Here is a 27620-nt window from a genome sequence, read left to right as displayed (position 1 = left end):
AATTATGTATATAACATTTAATATTTGTACATAATTTATAAAAATAAATACAATGAAACGTGATGTTTGTGAAGTGCGCGTGACATTGAACTTCGAGTTAAGCGAAAGATGCGAATTAAATTACACATAATTAAAAACTGATACTATTCTGTCAGCATGATTTATACTCCATCGCGCCAATAAATTCATCAAATTGTGTATACAAGCAAAACGATGGAAATTATGACAGAAACCCAGCTTTTCAAATAAAATGACCCTTAACATAACGCTAGCAGACCCGAATGAATATACTTTATTTGAGTCGTGTTCTGAGAAAACTGTGCATAATGCATGTGCTTAAAGTGTCGTCCCAGATTAGCCTGTACAATCCGCACGAATTATCAGGGACGGCACTTTCCGCTTTTATGACATTTTTCGTTTAAATGAAGTGTCTTTTTAGCAAAAATCCAATTTAGGGTCGACACTTTACGCACATGCATTATGCCCATTATTCCCAGAACGCGACTCATTTAATCCAATCAGGTAAATAACAAATACAATAATAAAACAGGGGAAGTCTACACTGTGTATTAGCAACCTGCTGTGGTGAATATATCTTATCAGCTAAATACACAGGCACCTGGCTACTGTACTGGAAAAATTGGATTTACTGCCAAAATAATTGATTTCATTTATGGCTAAATTGTTGTGTACATGTAAAATTAAAAACGAGGATGTATCCACATCACCGTTGCACATTGTTATTAATTTCACAGTTATCTGTTCTTTATTAGAGATAGCCTAATTAAAGACGGCGCTAATAAAATGTGAAGGTGGATATAAAGAAATAAGGTCAATTTCCGCATGACACTGACAGTATAGCAAGTAGTCTTATATAACATATTAAAAATATTCCATGGTTAAAAATGCACGATGTTATATAGTAAAAGAGTGTGTTTGAGTAATCAATAGGATATTTTGTATTGGCTATATTGTTTCACTCGTAAAGAAAATACCAAAATCGACGTGCGAAACGTAAAAATTTATATCTGAAATAATATTGTTAAGGGCGTTAAGCTAGTTAAAAATAATCACGATTATTTACTATGTATAAATTAGATAAAACGTTAAGATGTAAATTCTTATCATAAATATAAAATGCACATAATATTATAATATTCATTCATATTTCATTATTTCAGGTAAAAGTACAAACATATTGTTTTAAATCCTATGTAATCAGCACTTTATGTTGGATTTCAACAATGCTTAATTAATTATCGGGTGTAGCAGCGGTGTACATTACCCATATGATATAACGCAAAGGTAACGGTCAAGCGACTTCCCACATTTATATGACATGTTTTATTATCGTTATCAGGTATCTGTTATGTGTCAACGGATTAACGGACATTGGTTGATTACCCGATAATATGCAAGTATCAAATGATTTAGATTCATTAGTTATGGGAAAACATTATATGCCTGACCTGAAAAATGTAAGTCATAACAAATAATTATATTATAAGTTCACTTACCAGAATCACAACCTAAGTGTTGCCATCGCTCGCAGGCATCGCAAGAAACAGCACGTTGCCTCTGCCCAACTGTCTTTCCACAATGTATGCACTTTACCACTTCTGCCATTGCAGAAACACAAAACTCACTTACTCTCACAGTAAAATTATTGTATCCTACATTAAAGAAGCACAAATGTTTGAAATATTTATATAAATTAGTTCAATTTATGATTCACTGTGTGTGTTTCAGAGTTTATTTACAGGTCCTACTGGCCTCTTCACGAGGTTATGGTAGCCCGACCTGCCCCTGTGACCTCTCAGGGGAAAAAGATTAATTTAGAGCCAAAGTAGGTCAAATTTACCCCGGCTTCCCGGGTATTCGCCAAATAATTTAATTTTAAAGAGAGTTTCGTGCACGTTGGCCAATGAGACCTTAATGTGTTATTTACCGTAAGGTGGTGATGAGGTGCGGATCCCGCCGAGTGTCCCGCACACTACTTATGTACAAGACACTCAACGCGACCCACATACCAACACCACTCGGTAAGTAAGACCCGGAATACACACACATAACGCTCTCACAACCCCCCACTCATAACGGGTGATGTGTATGAGAGTGCCACGCCCATGTGTTCCGGGTCCCTTGATGTTGATCTGTGTATGGTTGTGTATAGTATGTGGTATGTGATTGTTGTGCATTTGTCTGGAGCGGAAGAGGAGATGTCTGTCGGTTATTTACGGTCGTCGGTCAGTCGTGAAGGGCTGTATATCGTTGCAGTTCCCAGATCGCAGAACACGCCGCCCCCGCACAAGCGCACCCACGCCGAGCGAGCCCGAGCCCCCCCCCCCCCGCGCCCGCATACGGCCCCGGCCCTAGCACCCAACCGCTGAAGACCCTCGAGACAAGCACCCTCATCCACCCTCTCGCTGCGCGCGACAACAGATCAGTCAAGAACCAACCATGGAGCCCCCCAAAGCCCCACCCGGAGTCACCATCGTTCTTTCCCACCCACCTGCCAAACATCCAGACCATGTATCAAGCTGGGATGTATTTATTTTGTAGTTATGTTATATTTGCTATTATAATTGGATAGGTAAAGTAAATAAATGATCTCAAAATGCCGTTGTTATATCATATGATTTATTTATGTTTTATATTAATTTGTAAAACTCATAGTATTATAGTTTATGTCCTGTATTCTAGCTTTCATTTACCCAAGTGTGGTTATTGTGCTCTCCGCCCCATGAGAGGTGTTAGTGGGGGTTCGAGCAGGATACAGGAAACGCCCCGATTCCAGAGGCGCCCCTGGTTCTTTTAAGTGCCCGGTGTATAGCACCGATACACTGCACCCCCGTTTAACGTCTCTCGCGGAGGACATATTAGTACATAGTGTTAGTATCGGTACTTATATACATGTGTAGTTCTGCTGTCTTGTGTCATATCTTACGGTAACGTGGGCTCTCTCTGTTGCTATTTGGTATATAGTTTGAATGTTATTGCGAAGGGCAGGCTAGTTTTTGAAAGATCATGTATTTGATGATAGAAGAAAGGGACTATGTTTGTTTGATTGGGCCGATGACTAGTTCGTTGGGGGTAGAAAATTTCTTTGTAAATTCTTTCTTATTGCTGTGTTAAGTGTCTTGTGAGACTGTGGTGTTGTAAGGGCCAGACTAGTTTTGATAGGTCATTTATTTGATGAAAGAAGAGAGGGCTGAGTTTGAGATGATAGTAAATTTGGTATTAGGGAGAGCGCACACGTTAGTGTTTCTGGTTATAAAAGCAAAGACAGCATTCCTATGTGTTTTTGTAATATGCCAGGTTAGTATCGTGGTCTGGTCTGGGGCATATGATTCACTGAAAACTGCCCGCTTTATATACAGACAGCCCTCTTAAATGATCAGTCGCCAAATACGCAATCGCTCCGCCCACTAAGTTGTGTTTTCATAAAACGCTTATTCCATTACTCCGTAAGTCTTTGTTTGTCGGACCATGTGGCCGCAATAAACGAAATCTGATTGATTATTACGTGAGTTTGATTGACAGCTGGCGAGTGGTCAATTACTTTAAAAAGAGCATTGTTGTCTGGTTAAGCTTGTTAATAACCTTATGTAGTCTTTTATCACGCCAAACTGTGATACCATATGTCTTACTCATAAATCTGTGTCCAGACAATCAAAGCATGTCGGCATAATTAATTTTCATCAACTCACACTTTTACAAAACATAACTAACACAAAAGCATTCAATTATTCTTCTATATTTAAACCAAACTATCATACAATATGTCTGATTAAAAAATCTTTGAACAGAAAATGAAAGCATGCCGTCAAATTAAACGTCGTTTAACATTTCACGCTTGTTCAGATTTCAGGGGCGAATTGTCTTGGGGTGAGATTTCTTTGGGGCGAGTTGTCTGATTCCCATTCCGAATGGACTTTGAAAGAAACGAACGACAACTTTGTAAGAAAACCCGCCAATGGGGCTCGCGACCAATCGGATGGATGCTATGCCTGCTGGGATCGCCATGCTCTTTTTCGACGCGGACAGTGGACCCGACATGACCGACCTAACGGACTCGACTTGACGGACTCGACCTAATCAATTTTCTTTATTCTTAGACTTAAGTCTAAGAATTGTTTGGTGAATACGGGCCTAGCAGATTCTTTTGTGCACGAGGTAATATACTGTATTGCATTGTATTTGCCCCCAGGCCGTATTTATTGCTGTTTACCCATTGATATTGGTGGTGATAATCTTTAGTTTAAGTTTATTTATATGTTTAGTTTAAAATTATTCTGCAAATTACTGAATTTAAACTGAGAGATTGGTTCAGGGACATTGTATTTGTGGGTCATTCTTCCCCAACCTCTGAATGAAGTGGGTCACTTGAAGTTGGCCGGTACTGTTAACAAGTTGTATGAAAGCTGGTTAATGTTCTATGCAATATTTTTATTATTTTCTACACTGGATCTGGTTTACTTATATATTTGAAGGTTAAACAAAAATTGAGGCAAAAATTTACCGGCTGAGGGGAAAAAAATTCCAGTGGAAAAGACCATTTTTCGACGGGTCACAAAGGAGATAAAACCTGTCCTTGATTACATGATATAAAATAAACAGATTGCATTCTTATGTTTATCTTTTAAAGTATATTTTAATAAGCATAATTGTGAAAGTGGACAACCTGTTTTCGCTGTGGGCAAGTAGATGTTCATAGTGACTTGCCCCCAGTGCAAGTGGAAGAAAAGTTCTTAAGAAAATCCCTGGAGATTGCACTGTGGCTCATGCATTATTTAAGATTCCTCTTTGTATCAAAATCTACCAAGGAATGTGAAGGTTTTCCTTGTATGTATAAACAGATGCGGTCAAAAAGAAGAAAAGACGAAAGAACCAATCCAGACTTGGTGGCAGAGGAAAGTATAAAAAAGAATGCAGATCTTGGTGGATTTTGTGTGGATACAATTCCACCTAAAGGTATTTCTTGTTGACAGATAGCCTTGACCTTAAGTCATTTAAAGAAGTTTATTAATTTCAATTTCAGCTGGCACTATATGTATTTGCCTGTATATGTTTAAAGAAATAAAAAGGGCAAACAAACAATTAAACCTGGGATACAGCCTTAGCCTCTCAAAAGGGGAAAAATACCATGTGACCAGCACTTTTGGGGAGAAATTGCAATAAATCGTCATAAACTAAAGGTTAATTACATGTTATAACCATTATTTGCTCCATTTAAAAGCTGAATCTTTTTATATGGCTTTCCCCTACCACAAGTGATTGGGGCTAAATGTATACTGGAATCACTGTGTCTGTCTGTCCCACATGGGTTTATGAATGGAATCAAACATTTCAAATGCTTAACTGTTCCCTAGAATTGTTCATGAAAAATGCCTTGTATTATTTTTAAACCGATTTTTTTCTCAACTTTCCCTCTGTGTCCTTTATAAAGGACTAAGTTGAATATTTCTTTGCAAAAATGTACAGGAAAATTTTAATGGAATATGGATTGTTGTAGCTTTCTTTAAAGACTTTATGATAATCATATTGAAGCAGTAACATTCAGCCATATGTATCCATACGGCTATAAACTAATACCAAGCTTCCCCTTCCAACACTAAAACTTGTTTTACATCTTAAATAGTTTAATCCAGAGAAAGCTATTGGAAAAAAGCTAAATTAATTTGAAATATTTCAAAATGAACTTAAGCACTGTAGCTTGGACATTTGTCAGGCCTTTTTCTGCCTATCTCACAGGTACGATAGTCGGACCCATTCCCAATGCCAAATATGGATGTTTTTTTCGCAATTATCTAAACAAAAATTCCCAATTTCCAACCGAAATAATGGAGCCGAAAAATGCGTTTCTCAGTAGATACTGTGTTTTAAATAATTTGGGCACCGTGTTTTAACATGCCAATGCGTAAAATGTCATAGTATCGAGCGTTCCATAATGCAATTTTGGGATCTTGAGACTTCAGACAAACAATGACGGACGCTTGTGTCTATGCATTTCTTAAGACACATTTACGGTCATTTTCGGTCAGAATTAGCTTTTAAATATTGAAGTGCTGGATTATTCAGAATTATCAGGTATGTATACAACAATTGATAACAATGTGTACGCATTAATTACTGTAAATTGTTTGAGAATCGTTATCAATGGCCTGAGGTAAATAAATGTGGACTAGTTTAACTTGCAACGTTACTGTGGTTCGGAAGAGTAAGTTAAGGTAAAAAAATACAGAAATCTGACGCAGTTTAAAAAAATGTCGCATAATTCTAAGTATTATTGAAGTAAAATACAAAAAAATGACCTGAAAGACACACAAAAACTGAATGTTTTGTGGGGAAATACTACCGCCAATCAGTCTACTCAACGGTTAACCAAGAATATGACTCATTTTCCACTGCCAGATTCAGAGTCACTACCCTTTGCAGCTTCTTAACATTTCAATACTATACATTTATGATGTTTAGCTATACTTTTGTGTTTCAAATAATGGTTGCCTTCAGACATTTGGCAACTTGAATTTTGAATAACAATATGTTGGATGCAGGTCGTTCGACTGAATGTTCATAAAAAATACTTAATGACATATCAAGCTATGTATATCATTTGAACTTCAAACGTAACAAAGACTGTGTTTTATTATCATACTCATACTTACGTTAGCAGTGGACAATGACTGTTGCTGCAGCTGCTTGTTGCATGGTAAAAAAAGAGTTTAATACTTAAATAGCATTTTTAGGCAATACCTATGTATGAAAACATTTCATAAAATAAGAAAAAAAAAGAAAAATAATTTCCCAAACAATGCTTTTGTCCATGAAAATTCTTCCCAATTCGGAAGAAACCGGGACTGGTAAAATCCCAATTTTTCCAGGTACTTTTTCCCAGAATAGACAGAAAAAGGCCTGTTTGTAAATTCTATAATATAACCCAATTGATCCAAGCTTAAGGTTGTAAGATTTTTACTCGGTGGTAGTTTTTTATTAGTTCGATGTTTTCGGAGAAAACCCCCGAGGTTTTGTCATAGCCAGCTCGTCGTGTTGTGTCATGCTAAAACCTTGACATTTTACTCTACAATGAAAGTGCTTCCACCTACAACTTTGAAACTTCATATGTAGATGCACCTTGATGAGTTCTACCAGGGCTTGACACTAACTTTTTTTACGTACTGACCCAAAGGACCACCAGCTTTCAGAATTTACTGGTCCTCCAAGATTCAAGTGGTCCGACAATGTTATTTGACATAAAGTTCAGCTTACTTTCCGGACTATTCACAATGTATTGTGCATTTATAAAAAGAAAACTACTATCTTCTAAACTATCTCTTATCCTTTTCATATTTTCTCTGTACTTCAAGCTTCTCTTCATTAGTTTAAGGTTTTTAGGCAGAGGTTCAACCACCCTTGGAATGAAATTCCACATTGCGAAAACTTGAAAATCTTGAAAATACATACGCTTACTCTCCTGCGATATCAAAACATTATTCGGCGCACTCCATTGTAAATTTGCACGGTCAGGGTTCGACATAAACTTTTTTTTACAGCCAGACCATCGGACCAGCTCCTCTTAAAATGTACTAGCCCGAATCTGATGTCTACTAGACCATTAATGACATAGCAAATAAACAGAATTGTGTTGTGTAACTGTTTAATCAGGTTTCATCAGAAAATTAATAGTGAACACAAGAAAGTTATTTGATGCACAGAGTAAAAAATAATATAAAACTATTTAACAACATAAATTGTTTGTTATAATTTCACTGTTTATCACCAGTTAAACAAATGATGTCTGTACAGCAGGTGACATTTATTAAACGTTATCAAATTCTAGCCTCCTTGACCGCTGTGCTCCATGCTACCACAGCTCCAAGGCCCTCTTCCATCATAATCTGTGTCAGTTTTACCGTCTGATTCTTCTTTATTAACTTATTTGTCGGACGAAAATCCAACCTTGAACAAAGCCATTCTTTAAATTACATTCTCTCGTCTGCTACGCGGTCACCAAAATGTTTACATCGACGATAGCGATTTTGGATAGAAGTCGTAAAAACATGATGTAAAGTTCTATGACACTGTAGAAAATCATTAACTCTTTCAGTGCTGAAACGGAATTTTGAAGGTCTTTGCAAACAGTTTGGATCCAGATGAGACGCCACAGAACGTGGCGTCTCATCTGGATCCAAACTGTTTGCTATTCTGATAGTATTCTTTGAAAAAAATTGAAAATGCTAATTTTAAAAATTCAGCAGACAACATTTTAGCAGACTACAAATTTCCCAGCATGCAAAGGGTTAATATTCATGACAACCAATGGAAACAAGCTATTTCTGCGGGAAGCTCTCCTTCGCGTCTATAAATAGCGATGAATCATGTGAATGCTCCGCGTTTATTTATATACGCTAGTTTTGTTCTGATGTAAATAATGGATACAATAGTTATTTTACACATCAAGAGAAAAAGGTTTTCGGTTAGTTATAGTTATATGAATCAGTATAGATTTTGTATGTACGACCAGTCGGACAAGCTAGCCCACAGTTTTACTAGCCCGACCACCGATCTTACTAGACAATGTCTGTCGGACGTGCCTTAGTGTCGAACCCTGACGGTAAACAAAGTAAATTCTGATGGTACTAAGATCGATACAATGCTAATTATTGCTGCTTTTTCAAAATAATAAAACACCATTTTGTTCATTTCTCAATCCAAACGCTTCGAATTTTATGTTAATTTGTGTATTGATCATTGCGAAGTCTGGAGACATTTGCGGGAGACAATTGCGAAACGCAAATCAATTTTTTGATCCGACAACAGGGTTTTGTCATCCGGGCTTCTAGACAAAATTGAATTTCCAATATATTGCTATTTTTATGCCCCCCCTTCGAAGAAGAGGGGGTATATTGCTTTGCACATGTCGGTCAGTCTGTCGGTCCGTACACCAGGTGGTTTCCGGATGATAACTCAACGCTTGGGCCTAGGATCATGAAACTTCATAGGTACATTGATCATGACTCGCAGATGACCCCTATTGATTTTTAGGTCAAAGGTCAAGGTCATGGTGACCTGAAATAGTAAAATGGTTTCCGGATGATCACTCAAGAACGCTTAGGCCTAGGATCATGAAACTTTATAGGTAGATTGATCATGACTTGCAGATGACCCCTAATGATTTTCAGGTCAGTAGGTCAAGGTCACGGTGACCCAAAATAGTAAAATGGTTTCCGGATGATAACTCGAGAACGCGCAGGCCTAGGATCATGAAACTTGATAGGTAGATTGCTCATGACTCGCAGATGACCCCTATTGATTTGCAGGTCACTAGGTCAAAGGTCAAGGTCGGGGTGACCCTAAATAGTAAAATGGTTTCCGGATGATAACTCAAGAACGCTTATGGCTAGAATCATGAAACTTCATAGGTACATTGATCATGACTGGCAGATGACCCCTATTGATATTCAGGTCACTAGGTCAAAGGCCAAGGTCACAGTGTCAAAAACATATTCACACAATGCTAGGTTGGCGCTAAGGAAAAAAAACTTAGTCGCCAAACCTAGGGGGGTCCGGGGGCATGCCCCACCTGAAAATGTCCTGAGCAAAATTAAGACTATTTTTGTCTGAAATTAGCCCTTTTTTTGCTTGAAAAATTTTCTTCGCTGGTGAGCCACTTGCTGACATTTTGCAGGAGATTTTTTTGTTTACACAGACACCGGTGGCGTAGTGATAATGATACATTACCACCCAGGGATCATATTTTTTTCGGTTTTGTCGGTCCTAGACCGATTGGGGTCATGAAAGACTGATTGAAAATCCCTAACAGTCGGTCCGATTCTGTTTGCTATTAAAATTCCCATGTCATGAAATCGATTACACAGTGGACATGCTAACACACCCTAATGACATTCTTATCTCGATTATGTGTGATAAACCATTCACTGCAGTCTCTAAACCGGTCAGGACCGGTTTATTGCACGTTAGACCAAGAATCAAAAACTTGTGAACAGCGGATTAAAGACGCACCCGAAAAGACGCGTCTGAATGCACGCGCTGTAACTAAACCAAACATGCCGATACATTTTCCACCAGCGTAATAATCCGGTAATAAAATTATGAATGAAAGTCGCGGATCTGATCGACAGAACAGCCGAAAGTTATTTTTATGGGCGGAACTTCACATAAAATAGTGCACAAGAAAAATAAAATACATTGAATAAATCTTTAGTAAAACCGTGTTAGAATCGAAATATTCTTGTACTTCGTTGTTGAATAACTCACGGCCGGAAAATTAGATTCGTGGTTTCAAATGCTTTGCTCTGGTGATTAAATCCCTGCGCATCTAAACTATCGGACGTGGGTTATTTGACAACAAATTATTTCTTAATTATTTGGTTTGTTGTTGTCAGTAGCCAACCTACGCACATACATTTGTTTGGTTCAGTGCATGTTTGTAAGATATTATTGTGTCGACAACAATTTAAAACATGGGTATAGACTTTCACAGATTAATAATATTGACAACGATGAAAAAAGTCTGATAAAACAGCACACGAAACAACAATGAAATACCAAATGATAAAACCATTTGAGAAAACTCGTTCCGTTTCAAAAAATGCCTATGGGAATTGTACTTGTACATGTATTTTACCACCTTATTTAATATATTTTAACGTAATTTGTCATGATTTCGGACACACATTTTCGGATACTTTTATATCCGGACCGATTGATGTTGCGGGAAAATATGATCCCTGTTACCACCGTAAAACAGTTTTCGGTACATGTGGTATTTAGGTTAGAAACCACAGCCCTCCCGTCTCGGTAGTAATTATACAACATTTAATGTAATCCAAACACTACTTTTTTTCATTTTTTTTTTGTTTTTGAAGAAATGCGTGAGAAATTACTTAGTCAGCATGAGACCGTCATTCCATGTCAAAAACCGTGAGACTCACGGCGAAACCGTGAGACTTGACAGGTAGATGTTTCCGATTCTGCATTCAGGTCTGCGCTATTTTAGACGTCTTCGGATTGCGAACCTAACATTTGGTAATTTCCTTAGCTTATTCTGTCCGCTTTCTTTTCTAAAGAATTGTGTTAATTTATGTTGCTTTGACTTTCCATTTTCGTTCACAGCATCCATTTTTCCCAGAATCTGCAACTCGCTTTCGAAATCGGTCTTTCATGTCGCATAGCTACCGTAAAGGGAAGTTACTCATATCTACTTTTTTAGCCAATCAAAATCGTTGTTTCTTTTGAAATTAGTTTTAAGTGGCTATGTCAATGCCATAACTCTGCCCATCTGATTAAATGACAATTCCGTACTGGTCGATTCGATGACGTTGAATCGTAACATCTAGAGCATAGGCCATTACACGGCACGCTTCAGTGATTATCATGTAAATCTCCAAGTAACCCAAATACTCGAAAAGTCTGGTCGCAGTGTAAAGCATGACCACTTAAGACATTAGCCATGTGGATTATTGACCTAGGCCGTCGTCATTATCCCCTGGGGCCTTTCCGGTAAGGGTAATGATTGTGTAATCTTAGCGATGTTTTTGGCGTTTTATACGGTCTGAAAACAGGCATTTAGAGTGTGCATTTGTAAAGCATAGGGTCTTTTTTTCAATCGCCAATTTCATGAAAATCTTATTTTTAATCGCCAGCCAGGAATTGTAATCGCCAATGGCGATTTTGGCAATCGGTAACGCTAACGTAGACAATGGCTGTCACTATGGAGAGCCCATATGGGGGGGCATGCATGTTTTACAAACAGCCCTTGTTTATCCTGGTCTCGAGATTGCCCACAAAGTAATGATGAAATTATCGGTTTATTATGAACATATGAAGTTGTTTTATTGATAAAAACGGCTTTCCACCAGTATTTACGATAAGTTGGTCGGGATTTTTAACTGGTCCTACGGATCAACCAAATTCTAGTTTAGCTGAATATATTTCCTCCCTTTTTTTTACTGACCCCGGGTCAATGGACCACCGTTAGTGTGGAGCCCTGGTTCTACACTCCACACCCATTTGTGGGTCACTAGGTCAAAGGTCAAGGTCACTGTGACCTTAAAAAAATTATGACAAGCTTTCGCAGCTGAGCGTGGCACCCCTTATGTGGTGCTCTTGTTCACACTTGAGACAAAGTCAATTGTCTTTTACCATACATTAACCTGACCGATGTTTATATGTACTTCACTTAAATGTCATTATATATATAGCAGTTTCAAGGTCAGATGATAAATGATTGTCATACTTAAATTATGTAATTTTCCTTGAGTGTAAAATGCTCCCTCTGCTGTGCTCTTGTTCCATATGGCATATAGGTTGTTAGCATAATGTTTTATACAACTTTTACCAGGTAGAGGAGTTAGAACAGAAGTTCATAGAAACAAGGGCGACTTTCTCCTTACCTATCATGGAGAATTAATCACAGGAGAAGAAGGCAATAAAAGAGAACTAATGTCTGTCTCTGTCTTCAGATTCTTCTTTTCTTTCAAAGGGAAGCAGTGGTGGTAAGCAGATGACTTTTATGTTCTTCCATTTTTAAAAACAGCAGCTTTTGGTCTGATGATTTACATTAATAATGATAAAACATCTTTAGAAGATAAGGATGTATGAAAGCTATTAATTCCTTTTTCTGAAGCCTTGTATTTTAATTTAAAGAGATACGTTTTTATTTGGGTAATTTCAATGATCATTGCATATAGTCCAGGGGCTCATTTTATCAAACATCGTATGTTTATCTTAAGATCGTCATACGTTTTAAGCGTAAGATCATCGTACGCTTCTTCGTACAACTGTTCTATCAGACCCATCGTACATTGACATCATAGTCGCAACAATTGTTTACCATCGTACATTTAGATATAAGCTTTAAAACATAGAACATGCTAAAAAAGAACATTAAATAAAAATACTTACCTCGCTCGCACATCCAGGGGTGTGATTGTTCCTCTTTTCAGCTGATTTCATCTTTTATGACAAAATTTCATAAACAAAATGTGACGGATTCTGCTGGATCTGTTTGGAAATGCAATACATTTTTAAACCCTGGCAGGGGTAGGGGCTATTTCCTGAAGGCTTTTTAATGTTTTTTTTGATAATCACACCCCTGACAAGAGTACCTTGTTTATTCCAAGTAATTTTAGCAAATTTTATTTTGAGTGATTCAAAAATTTGATTATAAGCAGAATCTTTGTAAGTTTTTCGTGCAACAAAGGGCGTTTAAATCAAAACAAAACTGACGCCAAATTACCCGAATACTACTATAAAGATACGCTTGTCCTCCAAAAATAGAATTACGAATCCACATGTCAATAATTTTGAACACACCGACCTTCAGTTAATCCGAAAACACACATTTGTCCGAAATTGGTCTCACTTATTATAATTCCATGTCTTCATCTTTTTCGCATCAGACTCCAATTTTACTTTGCAGAATTAAAAATGTACACATACTGGCAATGAAATAAACTGTTCTGTTACAATAAAATATTTTTTCTTCGATTATTCCATGTTAAACTTTGGCATGGGCGCTGCTATAAACTCAATATGCAAAAATAAGGGCATGCTGAAAGTTTTAGCAACATTTTGGTTGAAATTGTGAAAATTTATTCTAAAAAATGTTTTCAAGTAAAACAGATACATAAGGTCTGACGGACAAATAAAGCAATTAAGCTGTGATCTTTGCCATCTTTGTACAAAATTGCCGAATTTCCAATTTCAGATTTCCAGTTTGCGAAGTCATTTTTTGCCAATTCCCAATGGGCCTAATATTTATTAATTAGGTTGTTTACAATGTATCCTAGTTTGAAGCTTTATTATTGCAATATTTCTTCCTCTGCCTAAATACATGTAATAAACATTGTTGGGCCTCTTACAAGTAATAAACATTGTAGGGTCCCATATAAGAAATAAACATGTTTACACTAATTTTCGGGTCTCATATAAGTAATATTGTTGGGTCTCATATAAGAAATACTGTTGGGTCCCATAAAAGTAATATTGTGGGGTCCCGTATAAGGTATATTGTCAGGTACTTTATAAGAAATATTGTTGGGTCCTATATAAGAAATATTGTTGTTGTTTTAAATGAGGTACGGCTGGGTCTGTCAATTGTTGAATTTTGGCGAGATCTTGCGATAATCATACGGTTTTTATGTCCCCCACTATAGTAGTGGGGGACATATTGTTTTTGCCCTGTCTGTTGGTTGGTCGGTTGGTTTATGATCATCGTACAAGAATCTTAACATTTGGTTAAGATTTGTATTTTGGTCCAGTTTACTTCTCTAAAGTATCATAGCTATTGCTTTCAGACTTGGAAAACTCGCTAACTATTGTAATGGGACTGTACAGGCAAAGTTGCATAACTCTGGTTGCCATTTTAACAGAATTATGGCCCTTTTCTGTCTTAGTATCTTTGAATATTTTGTAAAATTTTATGTTTAGATCCACTTTACTTCAGAAGTATCAAGGCTATTGCTTTCAAACTTCAAAATTTTTCTTACTATCATGAGGGTACTGTACCAGGCAAGTTGAATTGACCTTGTTCTTTGATTGACCTTGATTCAAGGTCAAATTATTAAATTTTGCTAAAATTGCCATAACTTCTTTATTTATGATTAGATTTGATTGATACTTTGACGAAACTACTCTTACCTGACATACCACAAAGACTCCACCCAAAACATCCCCCGTGCCCTCCCCTCCTCCGCCCTCCCCCCCCCCCCTAATTTTTTTTTTTTTCAAGATCATCTCACAAATGACCACCACACCCTCACACTATCCCCCCACCCCACCCCCCCCCCAATTTTTTTTTTTATTTTTTTTTTTAATCTCATCTTACAAATATCACCACCCCCATCACAAAATAACCCCCCCCCACCCATTTTTTTTTAAAAATGGTTATGTTTGAAATACCGTCCAACCATCGCACCCAAAAAATACTCCCCCCCCCCCATCGCCACCTGCCACCCCCCCCCTCCCCCCGCCCCCTATTTTTTTTTTTTTTTTTTTTTTTTCGCTTTTTGGGAAGATAATGTAATAAATGTCCACAACCCCACACTATAAACCCCTCATCACTCCACCCCTCCCTTCTTTGTGATTGAAAATGAGAGTCCCTTCACCTTTGAAAAGAAAATAGATGAGCGGTCTGCACCCGCAAGGCGGTGCTCTTGTTTAAAATCTGGTAGTAACTTAAGAATTTCACATAACCTTATCTGGAGCTCTGGATCATCTAATAGATGACCACTACCGCACATTATACCCTTCTCTCAGACCCAAGCCCCCACCAAAAAGGTTTTTTTCTTTAAAACATTGTAAAAAATCAACAAATATTTTTTTATTTTATTTTTGAAGGACTGTCCAACCATCCCACCCAAGCTATTGCTATCAAACTTGAAATACAATCTTATTGGTTTGTTTTATGTCTTCACAAATGCTCAATAGATTGTGGAAAATATACCTGAACTCAGAATTGTCTATAAAGTACAACTTGTTTAATACATAAGTGATCAATATGTTTCAATTATTGCCCTCTTCTACTTATAATATGACCATATTACCTTGAACTTATTGAATATGAACAATTACCCCATGATGGCTTACGTTATACTGTCAAGCACTAGAATAGTTGAGCGCGCTGTCCTCTGACAGCTCTTGTAATGCCTATACGGTTAAATGGAAGTTACTGAAAAAGAAAATATAAGCAGCACATTTGCAGTAAGTTTTCCAATACTCATTGTATGATTTACATGATCATAATGTGAGGAATGTGACACTTTGCTGGGAAACATTTTGATGCAACTTAGTATCAGAGGTAATATTTCATGCCTATATGTGTATATATGAACAAACTGGTGGGGATATGTGTGCAAGCAAACAAATGCACCAACATAATATATGAATGCTGTTAATGTAGGATTAGGTCTACATAGAAAGTAAAGTTAACCTAAATGTGAGGCCTCTTTTAATACGCAGTGATTTTTTTGCTCAAATTTACAGCCGAATTTCGGCTGCTTCCCAATCGCAAAAATACATGTTTTTTTCCCAAAATTCTGACCAAAATTTCCCAAAAAAAGCCCAACTTCCAAAAAAAAAATAAAAAATTATTTTTATTTTTTTATTTTTTTTTAGAATGAAGTCTCATATAACTTAATTATGATTTCTTAAATCTAGTTCTCAACTTTATTTTTTAAACATCTTACAAAATATATAACTTGAATTTAGTCATTTTTGTCCATAAATCATTCCCAAACTTGCCACTTTTATTGATTAAAAAAAAACAATTTGACCAGACTCCTTTTCTAGAAAACTCCCTGAACATGCACTTAAAAACAATATCACTTCTGTTACTTATAATCCTATTTATAATGCTTTTCATTTTTCCCAATTTTATGGTTTATCGCGCTATTTTTCCCCAATTTCACGGTTTATCGCGCTAATTTTCCCAATTCAAAAGGCACAGGCTGTAACAAATTAAAGCAAAAAAAATCACAGATAAGGTCAAGACTGATTAACTAACTTACAAATGTATGTTTTCAGCATCGATTCTACCCTGGAAGTCAAAAGTGGTCAGTTCTTGGGTCGACTTGTTAATCATGGCAAAGGCAAAGAACAAAACTGCAAAATGAAATGCATAGAGGTCAATAAAAAACCATACCTATGCTTATTTGCTCAAAGAGACATTCAGACAGGAGAGGAGCTTCTTTATGACTATGGTGTGTCTGATCTACCATGGAAGGTTAGTTATATCATATACATCATATTTAATAAATAGATGATGCCATTATCATGAAGAAGCACACATGAATGGATGTCAAACTACTAACATAACTTTTGTCATTAAACAGCTTATGGCTTTTCGCTAACATAATTGTATCCTCAAAAACAGCTGTTAACCCTTTGCATGCTGGGAAATGTGTCTCCTGCCTTAATTCATCTGCTGAATTTCAAAAACTAGCATTTTCTTAGAGTTTTTTTCATAGAATATTATTAGAATAGCAAACAGTTTGGATCCTGATGAGACGCCACATTCTTATTTTTTCCCTGTAACAAAAAGGAAAGAGCATTTATACATTTGTATTTGGTATCTACATGTAGCGTCTCTAACTGGTCCACTATCAGGATTGTTTAAATAATGCCCCTTTGGTTAAAATTTGCTCCTTCCTTGGAGATCACATCTATTACAAAAATTTATGAGCTATCAGATTCATCTTATGTTCCAAGTTAATCAACCCCACAAATCAATAAGAGTTCAGCAATCTTTATTATAGCTGTTGACATCAAGTGAGCAATATTGGGCGGCTTTTTTATGTCCCCCACTATAGTAGTGGGGGACATATTGTTTTTGCCCTGTCTTTTGGTCTGTTGGTTGGTTGGTTGGTTTGCGCCAACTTGAACATTTTGCAATAACTTTTGCTATATTGAAGATAGCAACTTCATATTTGGCATGCATGTGTATCTCATGAAGCTGCACATTTTGAGTGGTGAAAGGTCAAGGTCAGAGGTCAAATATATGTGGCCAAAATCACTCATTTTATGAATACTTTTGCAATATTGAAGATAGCAACTTGATATTTGGCATGCATGTGTATCTCATGGAGCTGCACATTTTGAGTGGTGGAAGGTCAAGGTAATCCTTCAAGGGCAAATATATGGGTCAAAATTGCTCATGTAATGTCACTTCTGCAATATTGAAGCTAGAAATTTTATATTTGAAATGTGTGTGTATCTCAAGGAGCTGCACATTTTGAGTGGTGAAGGGTCAAGGTCATCCTTTAAGGTCAAACGTCATATAGGGGGACATTGTGTTTCACAAACACATCTTGTTGGACCTTTTGTTTAGTCTTGTGTTATCTGGTACCTTTTATAAAATCAATATTAAGTTACTTTTGCAATAATTTGTAGGAAAAGAAAGCCAATGGTATGTTTAGTTTACAGTTTTGAATGGATGTAATGATACTTTGAATGGTAATATTGGGAAGTAAGTAGGTAAATATTCTTGTTTAGATTGTCTAATTATTGAGTAAGCCAATCTTGTGAAATACAATTTAGCAGAACGTTCAAAGAAAATTAGTTTTTATGGCCAACTTTGCATCATGGTTGTCAGTTTTTTTCAAGGCTGATAAATAGTTATGATAATTTCAATACTGTCAAAAGTATGCAAATGATAGTTGGCACACATATTCATGTACATCTCTTATAAAAAAAAACCAACATAACTTAAAGCGGGTATATTCGATTTTTAAATGCGTTTAATTGTAATATATTGAAACAAATATGATACATTTAAGACGAATTTCATAAAATGCAGCAAATGCAAACTTGCGCACCAAGCTGATTGTGACGAAGATAATTCGTACATATTTTCCTACAATAACCGATGCATTCGTCTTTTAAGTAAGTGTTTGTGTGTGGTATGAATCAATATCGCTGCAGGAATTTAAAATGAACCGTTAAACTAAATTTAGATTCACATCGTCACATCGTACATGCATGATATACATGCTGGCGAATTCGGCTGTACAGGCTTTTTCGATTTCAGTTTTAAATATTCTGCTTATTTCGCATTTTCCGACAAATGTTCTTCTTTACTTGTATTTTAGTTTATATTGAAATATATGTATAATAAGTTTTTTGCACATTTTATATTAATTAATAAATATTTGACAAGATCGTATATACCCGCTTTAAATGGTCTGCCACCTAGGGCGAACATGTATATGATACTTGAATTATCCAGTGAATGGCAAAATCAAATTCAAAGGTATCATTACAGCCTGCTTGTTAAGATTTAATTTTCATGTTAGTTTGCATCTTTTCATTTTTAGCTCATCTATTTTTTGAAAAAAAATTATGAGCTATTGTCATCACCTTGGCGTAGGCGTCCGATTAAGTTTTGCATTTACAGGGGTTTTTCTGCCTATTTTGGGAAAAGGAGTCTGACCAAATTGGGAATTTTTTATCGACACAATTGGCCATTTTGTGAAATTTTGCTTTGATGAAACAGCTCATTTGGGAAAAAATAGTGAATATCAGGCTTGGCGAAATTGCCGGTCCGCCGGTCCTGACCGGCAGATTTCAATTTGGTCCGGCAGGTTTAACAAGAATGTCGGTCCTGGTGACCGGCAAAATGTGAAATGATTGCAAACAAATCTTTTTTTTTCAAGTTGAAAATTCGAAGAGCTAATCGCTTACTACATCATGAAAATGAAATCGCTCGTTGTTTTGATGTTTGCTGTAGGTTTGTTACGTACAATTAGCAAATCCAACTTGTTACACAACACCTACTTTAAACTCGTTTGCAAAATCGCCAACTGCGTTCTAACAAAAAAGATCTTGATAGCTTTTACATATTTTTCGAGTAGGATAAGGACAATAAAATATGGTATCGTGATCAACACAACCATATGCATACGCCATTTTTCATAAGTGTAAAGAGTACAGTGCATTATGGGGCAGAGCTTTCATTGGACGAGCGAATTTAAATTTAGATTGAATGCAATACGATACATGTACAAAGAAATGTTTTTATTGCATCATATGCAGTGCCATGTAAAAAAACGTGCTTCCCGGGGACTTTCTGATACTGGTCAAAAATGAAAATGAATCTCTGTTAACAATTACACTGCGTTAGCATGTAAATAAATCGTCTTTTTTATTTAATTAATTACTAGTAAACGTTCTGAAAAATGAAATGCCTTAATCATTAAATGTCAGGTAACGTGTTTTGTACTGTGCGCAGTATATTTTAACAGCCGCTCCAAACTGCAATCATATTAAAGTAAGAATGTTTAAATCGTTTCGAATAACTTAAATTTGATAATTATTAGGCTTGCACATACGTTATTGAAATTATCGCACCGAACCGTTCTAATAGGGAATACATGTAATAAAAACTGACACGCGAATTTTTCACAACATGATTGACATTACACAACCGATTAACACCAATTAGCTGCCAGTGTAACCTCTAAGCGATTAAAATCAATTTAACGGCCGGTTGAATAAAGAGATCAAGATGTGATCGCTGCCATTTTTGAATTTTCTAGTTAAGTTGTTGTTGCTTTACGGTCCGGCTAAATTTTCTCCGGACCGGCACATTTTCTGAAATGCCTGTCCGGATGACCGGCAGATTTTTTCTAATTTCGCCATGCCTGGAATATATCATGCTTAAATAATTCAGTAGTTTAACAAATAAATTTGTTTTTATTTGTTATTTTGTCTTCTTTATATAAACAGATGCAATATTGGGCATGTTCAACGTTTATTCAAGTACTGCATTTTGTTTATTAGTTACAGTTACACTCTGAGATAAGAACTGAACAGTCAAAACCTTATAGCAGATATTTTTTACCAAAACAAACACTGGTTAGTCACACAAGTTATAAGACACTTCATTCTTTAAAGAAAAAAAATAAATTTTTATTTGGAAGTTGGGATTTTTTTTTTATATTTTGGTTTGGGATCGGGTCCGTTTGCTTTGGGAGTGCCTCCGTTTTCCGGAGGCGCAGACAGTGCTGAAAACCCACTGATTTAGGTCCACTTTTCTCATTAAGTATCAATGCTTTTGCATTCAAACTTGGTACACTTACTCACTATCATGAGGGGACTGGGCAGGCAAAGTTAGATAACTCTGGCGTGCATTTTGACAGAATTATGTGCCCTTTTTATACTTAGAAAATTGAAAATTTGGTTAAGTTTTGTGTTTTGTCCACGTTATTCCGTAAGTATCAAAGCTATTGCTTTCATACTTGCAACACTTATTAACTATCATAAGGGGACTGTGCAGGCAAAGTCATGCAACTCTGACTGGCATTCTGACGGAATTATGGGCCCTTTATGCTTAGAAAATTGAAGATTTGGTTAAGTTATGTGAATTTTGTGTTTAGATCCATTTTACTTCTAAAGTATCAAGGTTATTGATTCTAAACTTCAAATACTTTCATGCTATCATGAGGGTACTGTACCTGGCAAGTTGAATTTTACCTTGACCTTTGAATGACCTTGACTCTCAAGGTCAAATTATTTAATTTTGCTAAAATTGCCATAACTTCTTTATTTATGATTAGATTTGACTGATAATTTGACAAAACAACTCTTAACTGACATACCACAATAGACTCCCCCCCCCACCTTATAAATGACCACCACACCCTTACACTATACCCCCCTCCCCCCCCCACCACCACCCAGCCCATTTTATTTTTTATGTTCCCATTCACTATAGTGGGGGACATATGGATTTTCCCCTGTTGGTCTGTTTGTGCCAACTTTAACATTTTGCAATCACTTTTGCTATATTGAAGATAGCTACTTCATATTTGGCATGTATGTGTTTTTCATGGAGCTGCACATTTTGAGTGGTACTTTCTGATAATGGGTTAAAATGAAAGTGAATATCTGTTAACAGTTGCACTGCATAAGCACGAAATAAATTGCCTGGATTAATTCATTTATTTTTCTTACACATACTGCTCTGATAGTTATAAACATGACTTGCGAGTTTTTCACACCTTTATTGACATTACACAACAGATTAGCACCAATGAGCTGTCGAAAGTCGTTTAACCTCTATGCCATTAAAATCTGTTATATGGACGAATAAAGCAATTAAGCTGTGATCTTCGCCATCTTGTACCAGATTGCAGAATTTCCAATTTCAGATTTCCAGTTTGCGAAGTCATTTTTGCCAATTCCCAATGGGCAGAATATTTATTTATTAGGTTGTTTACAATGTATCCTTGTTTGAAGCTTTATTATTGCAATATTTCTGCCTAAATACATGTAATAAGAATTGTTGGGCCTCTTACAAGTAATAAACATTGTAGGGTCCCATATAAGAAATAAACATGTTTACACTAATTTTCGGGTCTCGTATAAGTAATATTGTTGGGTCCCATATAAGTCCCATATAAGAAGTATTGTAAGAAATATTGTCAGGTACCATATAAGAAATATTGTTTGGTCCTGTATTAGAAGTATTGTTGGGTCCCATATACGAAACATTGTTGGGTCCCATGTATAATAAGCATTGTAAGAAATATTGTCAGGTACCATATAAGAAATATTGTTGGGTCCTATAAGAAGTATTGCTGGGTCCCATTTTAGAAACGGGTTTTTTACCTTCTATGACAGACGCCGAACTAGGCTGTTTGTTTCCCCTTTCTGGTAAAAAAAAATCCACCTAAAAAAATAAATATATATTTATTTTTAGCTCCATCTGGCCAGCGGGGCTTATGTCATGGTCCTGTGTCCGTCGTGCGTCCGTGTGTGCGTTAACTTTTTCTTTAAACATCTTCTTCTAAAGTATTGGTCCAATTCTGATGAAATTTCTCAGGAATGTTCCTTGGGTGAACCTCTTTCAAATTTGTTCAAATTATTCCCCTGGGGTCAAATTTGACCCGCCCCCGGGATCACAAAATTGAAAATTTGCTTATATAACCCCTATTTTGTTGTCCATAACCATTGGGCCTAGGGTTATCAAATTGGGTATGTAGAGACATCTCATAGTCCTCTACCAAATTTCTTCAAATTATGCCCCAAGGGTCAAATTTGACCCTGCGCCGGGGGTCACAAAATTGAACAAATGCTTATTTAAAGTCTATTTTGTGCAAATTTTACAAATCTTCTTGTCCATAACCATAGGGCCTTGGTCTACCAAATTTGGTATGTAGTGACATGTAATAGTTCTCTACTTACTTTGTTCAAATTATGCTACTGGGGTCAAATTTGACCCTTCCCCGGGTCAAAGGCCAGCGGGTCTTATGTCATGGTCCGTCGTGTGTGCGTCCGTGCGTGCTTGCCTTAATTTTTTCTTTAAACATCTTCTCCTAAACTACTGGTCCATTTCTGATGAAATTTCTCAGGAATGTTCATGTGGTGAACCTCTTTCAAATTTGTTCAAATTATGCCCCTGGGGTCAAATTTGCTCGGAATCAGCTCGATTTGTCACGCTGCATAGATCGCAGTGAAGAGAGATGTATGCAAAAATCACGGGTCGCGTAGAGTATACACATGCATTATGGAGGTGTATTATAAAAACATTCAATAACTTAGTCATTTTTGACAGAATGCCCTAAATAGGTGTGGTTCTAACTCTGATCATCTACCCGAAAATAAGACAAGACCCTACTTATAACTATATATATTTCAAAAATGATACACTTAAGGATAAAAATGTGGAGACCCAACATTAAACAAAATGTATATATATATATATATATATATACTTAACAGCAAAACTGCTGTTTTCCTACCCAATATACTTTTTCTGTAGATATCAGAAAGACCCATCAATGGATAATAATGACGAGACCCAACTGTTGACTATATATGTATATACATAACAGCAAAACTGCTGTTGTCCTATCCAATATACTTTTTATGTAGATTTCAATGGATAATTAGACACAACTGTTGACTATATACATGTATTTATATTTAAAATACTTTGAATAAATTTGATGCTATTTGATTAGTTAATGAGGTGGATATACAGATTCGTATATCCCTCATACATCGTCTCCCCTCAGGTAGCCCTGCAAAATATGTCATATACTACCTGAGCAGGGTTGAGGCTGATTGGTTGGAAATACTATGACTTCCTTATATGGCATGTACCATATTGATTTTTATGTAAATAGTAAATAGTAAAATGATTTTCGGATGATTACTCAAGAACCCATATGCCTAGGATCATGAAACTTCATAGGTAGATTGATCATGACTCGCAGATGACCCCTATTGATTTTGAGGTCACAAGGTCAAGGTCACAGTGACCCGAAATAGTCAAATGATTTTCGAATGATAACTCAAGAACGCTTTTGCCTAGGATCATGACACTTCATAGGTACATTGATCGTGACTTGCAGATGACCCCTATTGATTTTCAGGTCACTAGGTCAAAGGTCAAGGTCACAGTGACAAAAGTCGTATTCACACAATGGCTGCCAGTACAACGGACAGCCCATATGTGGGGCATGCATGTTTTACAAACAGCCCTTGTTTCTATAGATTTCAGCAAGACCCACCAATGGATAATAGACATACAAGACCCCACTGTTGACATTATATGCTTACAGGCATTGAGGCAACTATACAGGAGTCAGAGCCTCTCATGATACAACAGGCCAGTGTTAACTGTGCTGATCAAATGCAATCTACAGGTTTCACTTTGGTTCTTTCAGAGTCCATGTCAACTGCTGACAGTGAAGAGCCAGGCAGTCTGACCCATGATAGGAGGGAGCCAAGTGAAGAGCCAGCCAGTCTGACCCATGATAGGAGGGAGCCAAGTGAAGAGCCAGCCAGTCTGACCCATGGTATTTCTATTATCATATAATAAAGGCCCACCTATTGATGATAAAGACATGACCCAACTGAAGACTATATATTCTAGTACAATTTTCTGTTGTCCAAGCCAATATATATTTATGCCACCCTTCGAAGAAGAGGGGGTATATTGCTTTGCTCATGTCGATCGGTCCGTCCGTCCACCAGGTGGTTGTCATACGATAACTCAAGAACGCTTGGGCCTAGGATCATGAAACATCATAGGTACATTGATCATGACTTGCAGATGACCCCTATTGATTTTTAGGTCACTAGGTCAAGGTCACGGTGATCGAAATTGTAAAATGGTTTCCGGATTATAACTCAAGAACGCATACGCCTAGGATCATAAAACTTCATGGGTAGATTGATCATGACTCGCAGATGAACCCTATAGATTTTGAGGTCACATGGTCAAAGGTCAAGGTCACAGTGACCCGAAATAGTCAAATGATTTTCGAATGATAACTCAAGAACGCTTTTGCCTAGGATCATGACACTTCATAGGTACATTGATCGTGACTTGCAGATGACCCCTATTGATTTTCAGGTCACTAGGTCAAAGGTCAAGGTCACAGTGACAAAAGTCGTATTCACACAATGGCTGCCAGTACAACGGACAGCCCATATGTGGGGCATGCATGTTTTACAAACAGCCCTTGTTTCTATAGATTTCAGCAAGACCCACCAATGGATAATAGACATACAAGACCCCACTGTTGACATTATATGCTTACAGGCATTGAGGCAACTATACAGGAGTCAGAGCCTCTCATGATACAACAGGCCAGTGTTAACTGTGCTGATCAAATGCAATCTACAGGTTTCACTTTGGTTCTTTCAGAGTCCATGTCAACTGCTGACAGTGAAGAGCCAGGCAGTCTGACCCATGATAGGAGGGAGCCAAGTGAAGAGCCAGCCAGTCTGAGCCATGATAGGAGGAAGCCAAGTGAAGAGCCAGCCAGTCTGACCCATGGTATTTCTGTTATCATAGAATAAAGGCCCACCTATTGATGATAAAGACATGACCCAACTGTAGACTATATATTCTAGTACAATTTTCTGTTGTCCAAGCCAATATATATTTTCTATAGATTTCAGCAAGACCCACCAATGGATAATAGACATACAAGACCCCACTGTTGACATTATATGCTTACAGGCATTGAGGCAACTATACAGGAGTCAGAGCCTCTCATGATACAACAGGCCAGTGTTAACTGTGCTGATCAAATGCAATCTACAGGTTTCACTTTGGTTCTTTCAGAGTCCATGTCAACTGCTGACAGTGAAGAGCCAGGCAGTCTGACCCATGATAGGAGGGAGCCAAGTGAAGAGCCAGCCAGTCTGACCCATGATAGAAGGGAGCCAAGTGAAGAGCCAGCCAGTCTGACCCATGGTATTTCTATTATCATATAATAAAGGCCCACCTATTGATGATAAAGACATGACCCAACTGTAGACTATATATTCTAGTACAATTTTCTGTTGTCCAAGCCAATATATATTTATGCCACCCTTCGAAGAAGAGGGGGTATATTGCTTTGCTCATGTCGATCGGTCCGTCCGTCCACCAGGTGGTTGTCATACGATAACTCAAGAACGCTTGGGCCTAGGATCATGAAACATCATAGGTACATTGATCATGACTTGCAGATGACCCCTATTGATTTTGAGGTCACTAGGTCAAGGTCACGGTGATCGAAATTGTAAAATGATTTCCGGATTATAACTCAAGAAAAGGTCAAGGTCACAGTGACCCGAAATAGTCAAATGATTTTCGAATGATAACTCAAGAACGCTTTTGCCTAGGATCATGACACTTCATAGGTACATTGATCGTGACTTGCAGATGACCCCTATTGATTTTCAGGTCACTAGGTCAAAGGTCAAGGTCACAGTGACAAAAGTCGTATTCACACAATGGCTGCCAGTACAACGGACAGCCCATATGTGGGGCATGCATGTTTTACAAACAGCCCTTGTTTCTATAGATTTCAGCAAGACCCACCAATGGATAATAGACATACAAGACCCCACTGTTGACATTATATGCTTACAGGCATTGAGGCAACTATACAGGAGTCAGAGCCTCTCATGATACAACAGGCCAGTGTTAACTGTGCTGATCAAATGCAATCTACAGGTTTCACTTTGGTTCTTTCAGAGTCCATGTCAACTGCTGACAGTGAAGAGCCAGGCAGTCTGACCCATGATAGGAGGGAGCCAAGTGAAGAGCCAGCCAGTCTGACCCATGATAGGAGGGAGCCAAGTGAAGAGCCAGCCAGTCTGACCCATGGTATTTCTATTATCATATAATAAAGGCCCACCTATTGATGATAAAGACATGACCCAACTGAAGACTATATATTCTAGTACAATTTTCTGTTGTCCAAGCCAATATATATTTATGCCACCCTTCGAAGAAGAGGGGGTATATTGCTTTGCTCATGTCGATCGGTCCGTCCGTCCACCAGGTGGTTGTCATACGATAACTCAAGAACGCTTGGGCCTAGGATCATGAAACATCATAGGTACATTGATCATGACTTGCAGATGACCCCTATTGATTTTGAGGTCACTAGGTCAAGGTCACGGTGATCGAAATTGTAAAATGGTTTCCGGATTATAACTCAAGAACGCATACGCCTAGGATCATGAAACTTCATGGGTAGATTGATCATGACTCGCAGATGAACCCTATAGATTTTGAGGTCACATGGTCAAAGGTCAAGGTCACAGTGACCCGAAATAGTCAAATGATTTTCGAATGATAACTCAAGAACGCTTTTGCCTAGGATCATGACACTTCATAGGTACATTGATCGTGACTTGCAGATGACCCCTATTGATTTTCAGGTCACTAGGTCAAAGGTCAAGGTCACAGTGACAAAAGTCGTATTCACACAATGGCTGCCAGTACAACGGACAGCCCATATGTGGGGCATGCATGTTTTACAAACAGCCCTTGTTTCTATAGATTTCAGCCAAGACCCACCAATGGATAATAGACATACAAGACCCCCTGTTGACATTATGTGCTTACAGGCATTGAGGCAACTATACAGGAGTCAGAGCCCTCTCATGATACAAACAGGCCAGTGTTAACTGTGCTGATCAAATGCAATCTACAGGTTTCACTTTGGTTCTTTCAGAGTCCCATGTCAACTGCTGACAGTGAAGAGCCAGGCAGTCTGACCCATGATAGGAGGGAGCCAAGTGAAGAGCCAGCCAGTCTGAGCCATGATAGGAGGGAAGCCAATGTGAAGAGCCAGCCAGTCTGA

At 37.4% G+C, this 27620-nt stretch overlaps 1 protein-coding gene across 4 annotated transcripts; it reads left to right on the top strand.

The window, feature by feature from the left end:
• Window positions 1-1728: 1728 nt before the first annotated feature.
• LOC127851665 (N-lysine methyltransferase KMT5A-like) lies at window positions 1729-27270 on the top strand. 4 transcript variants are annotated; one of them, XM_052385489.1, is made up of 9 exons: window positions 1729-2547; window positions 3865-4176; window positions 4860-4974; window positions 12365-12518; window positions 16549-16747; window positions 24195-24326; window positions 25181-25312; window positions 25604-25735; window positions 26504-27270. In XM_052385489.1, exons 5-9 carry the CDS (start codon window positions 16741-16743, stop codon window positions 26653-26655), a joined length of 555 nt encoding a protein of 184 aa, XP_052241449.1. In that variant the 5' UTR covers window positions 1729-2547; window positions 3865-4176; window positions 4860-4974; window positions 12365-12518; window positions 16549-16740; the 3' UTR covers window positions 26656-27270. The 4 variants fall into 4 exon arrangements, with proteins under 4 accessions (XP_052241449.1, XP_052241448.1, XP_052241451.1 ...); XM_052385488.1 differs by having other exon boundaries at window positions 1751-1846; window positions 2278-4176; XM_052385491.1 differs by lacking the exons at window positions 24195-24326; window positions 25181-25312; window positions 26504-27270 and having other exon boundaries at window positions 2333-4176.
• The last annotated feature ends 350 nt before the right edge of the window (window positions 27271-27620 follow it).

The sequence above is a fragment of the Dreissena polymorpha genome, chromosome 11, assembly GCF_020536995.1.
Source record: "Dreissena polymorpha isolate Duluth1 chromosome 11, UMN_Dpol_1.0, whole genome shotgun sequence".
NCBI lineage: Eukaryota > Metazoa > Mollusca > Bivalvia > Myida > Dreissenidae > Dreissena > Dreissena polymorpha.
This window is presented reverse-complemented; position numbering and strand designations above follow the sequence as displayed.

Bases quoted from the DNA above. Each gene is read 5' to 3' on its own strand.
- LOC127851665 (XM_052385489.1), top strand. The intron at 24,327-25,180 runs GTATTTCTATTA...TGGTTCTTTCAG, and splicing joins GCCAGCCAGTCTGACCCATG to AGTCCATGTCAACTGCTGAC. The intron at 25,736-26,503 runs GTATTTCTATTA...TGGTTCTTTCAG, and splicing joins GCCAGCCAGTCTGACCCATG to AGTCCATGTCAACTGCTGAC.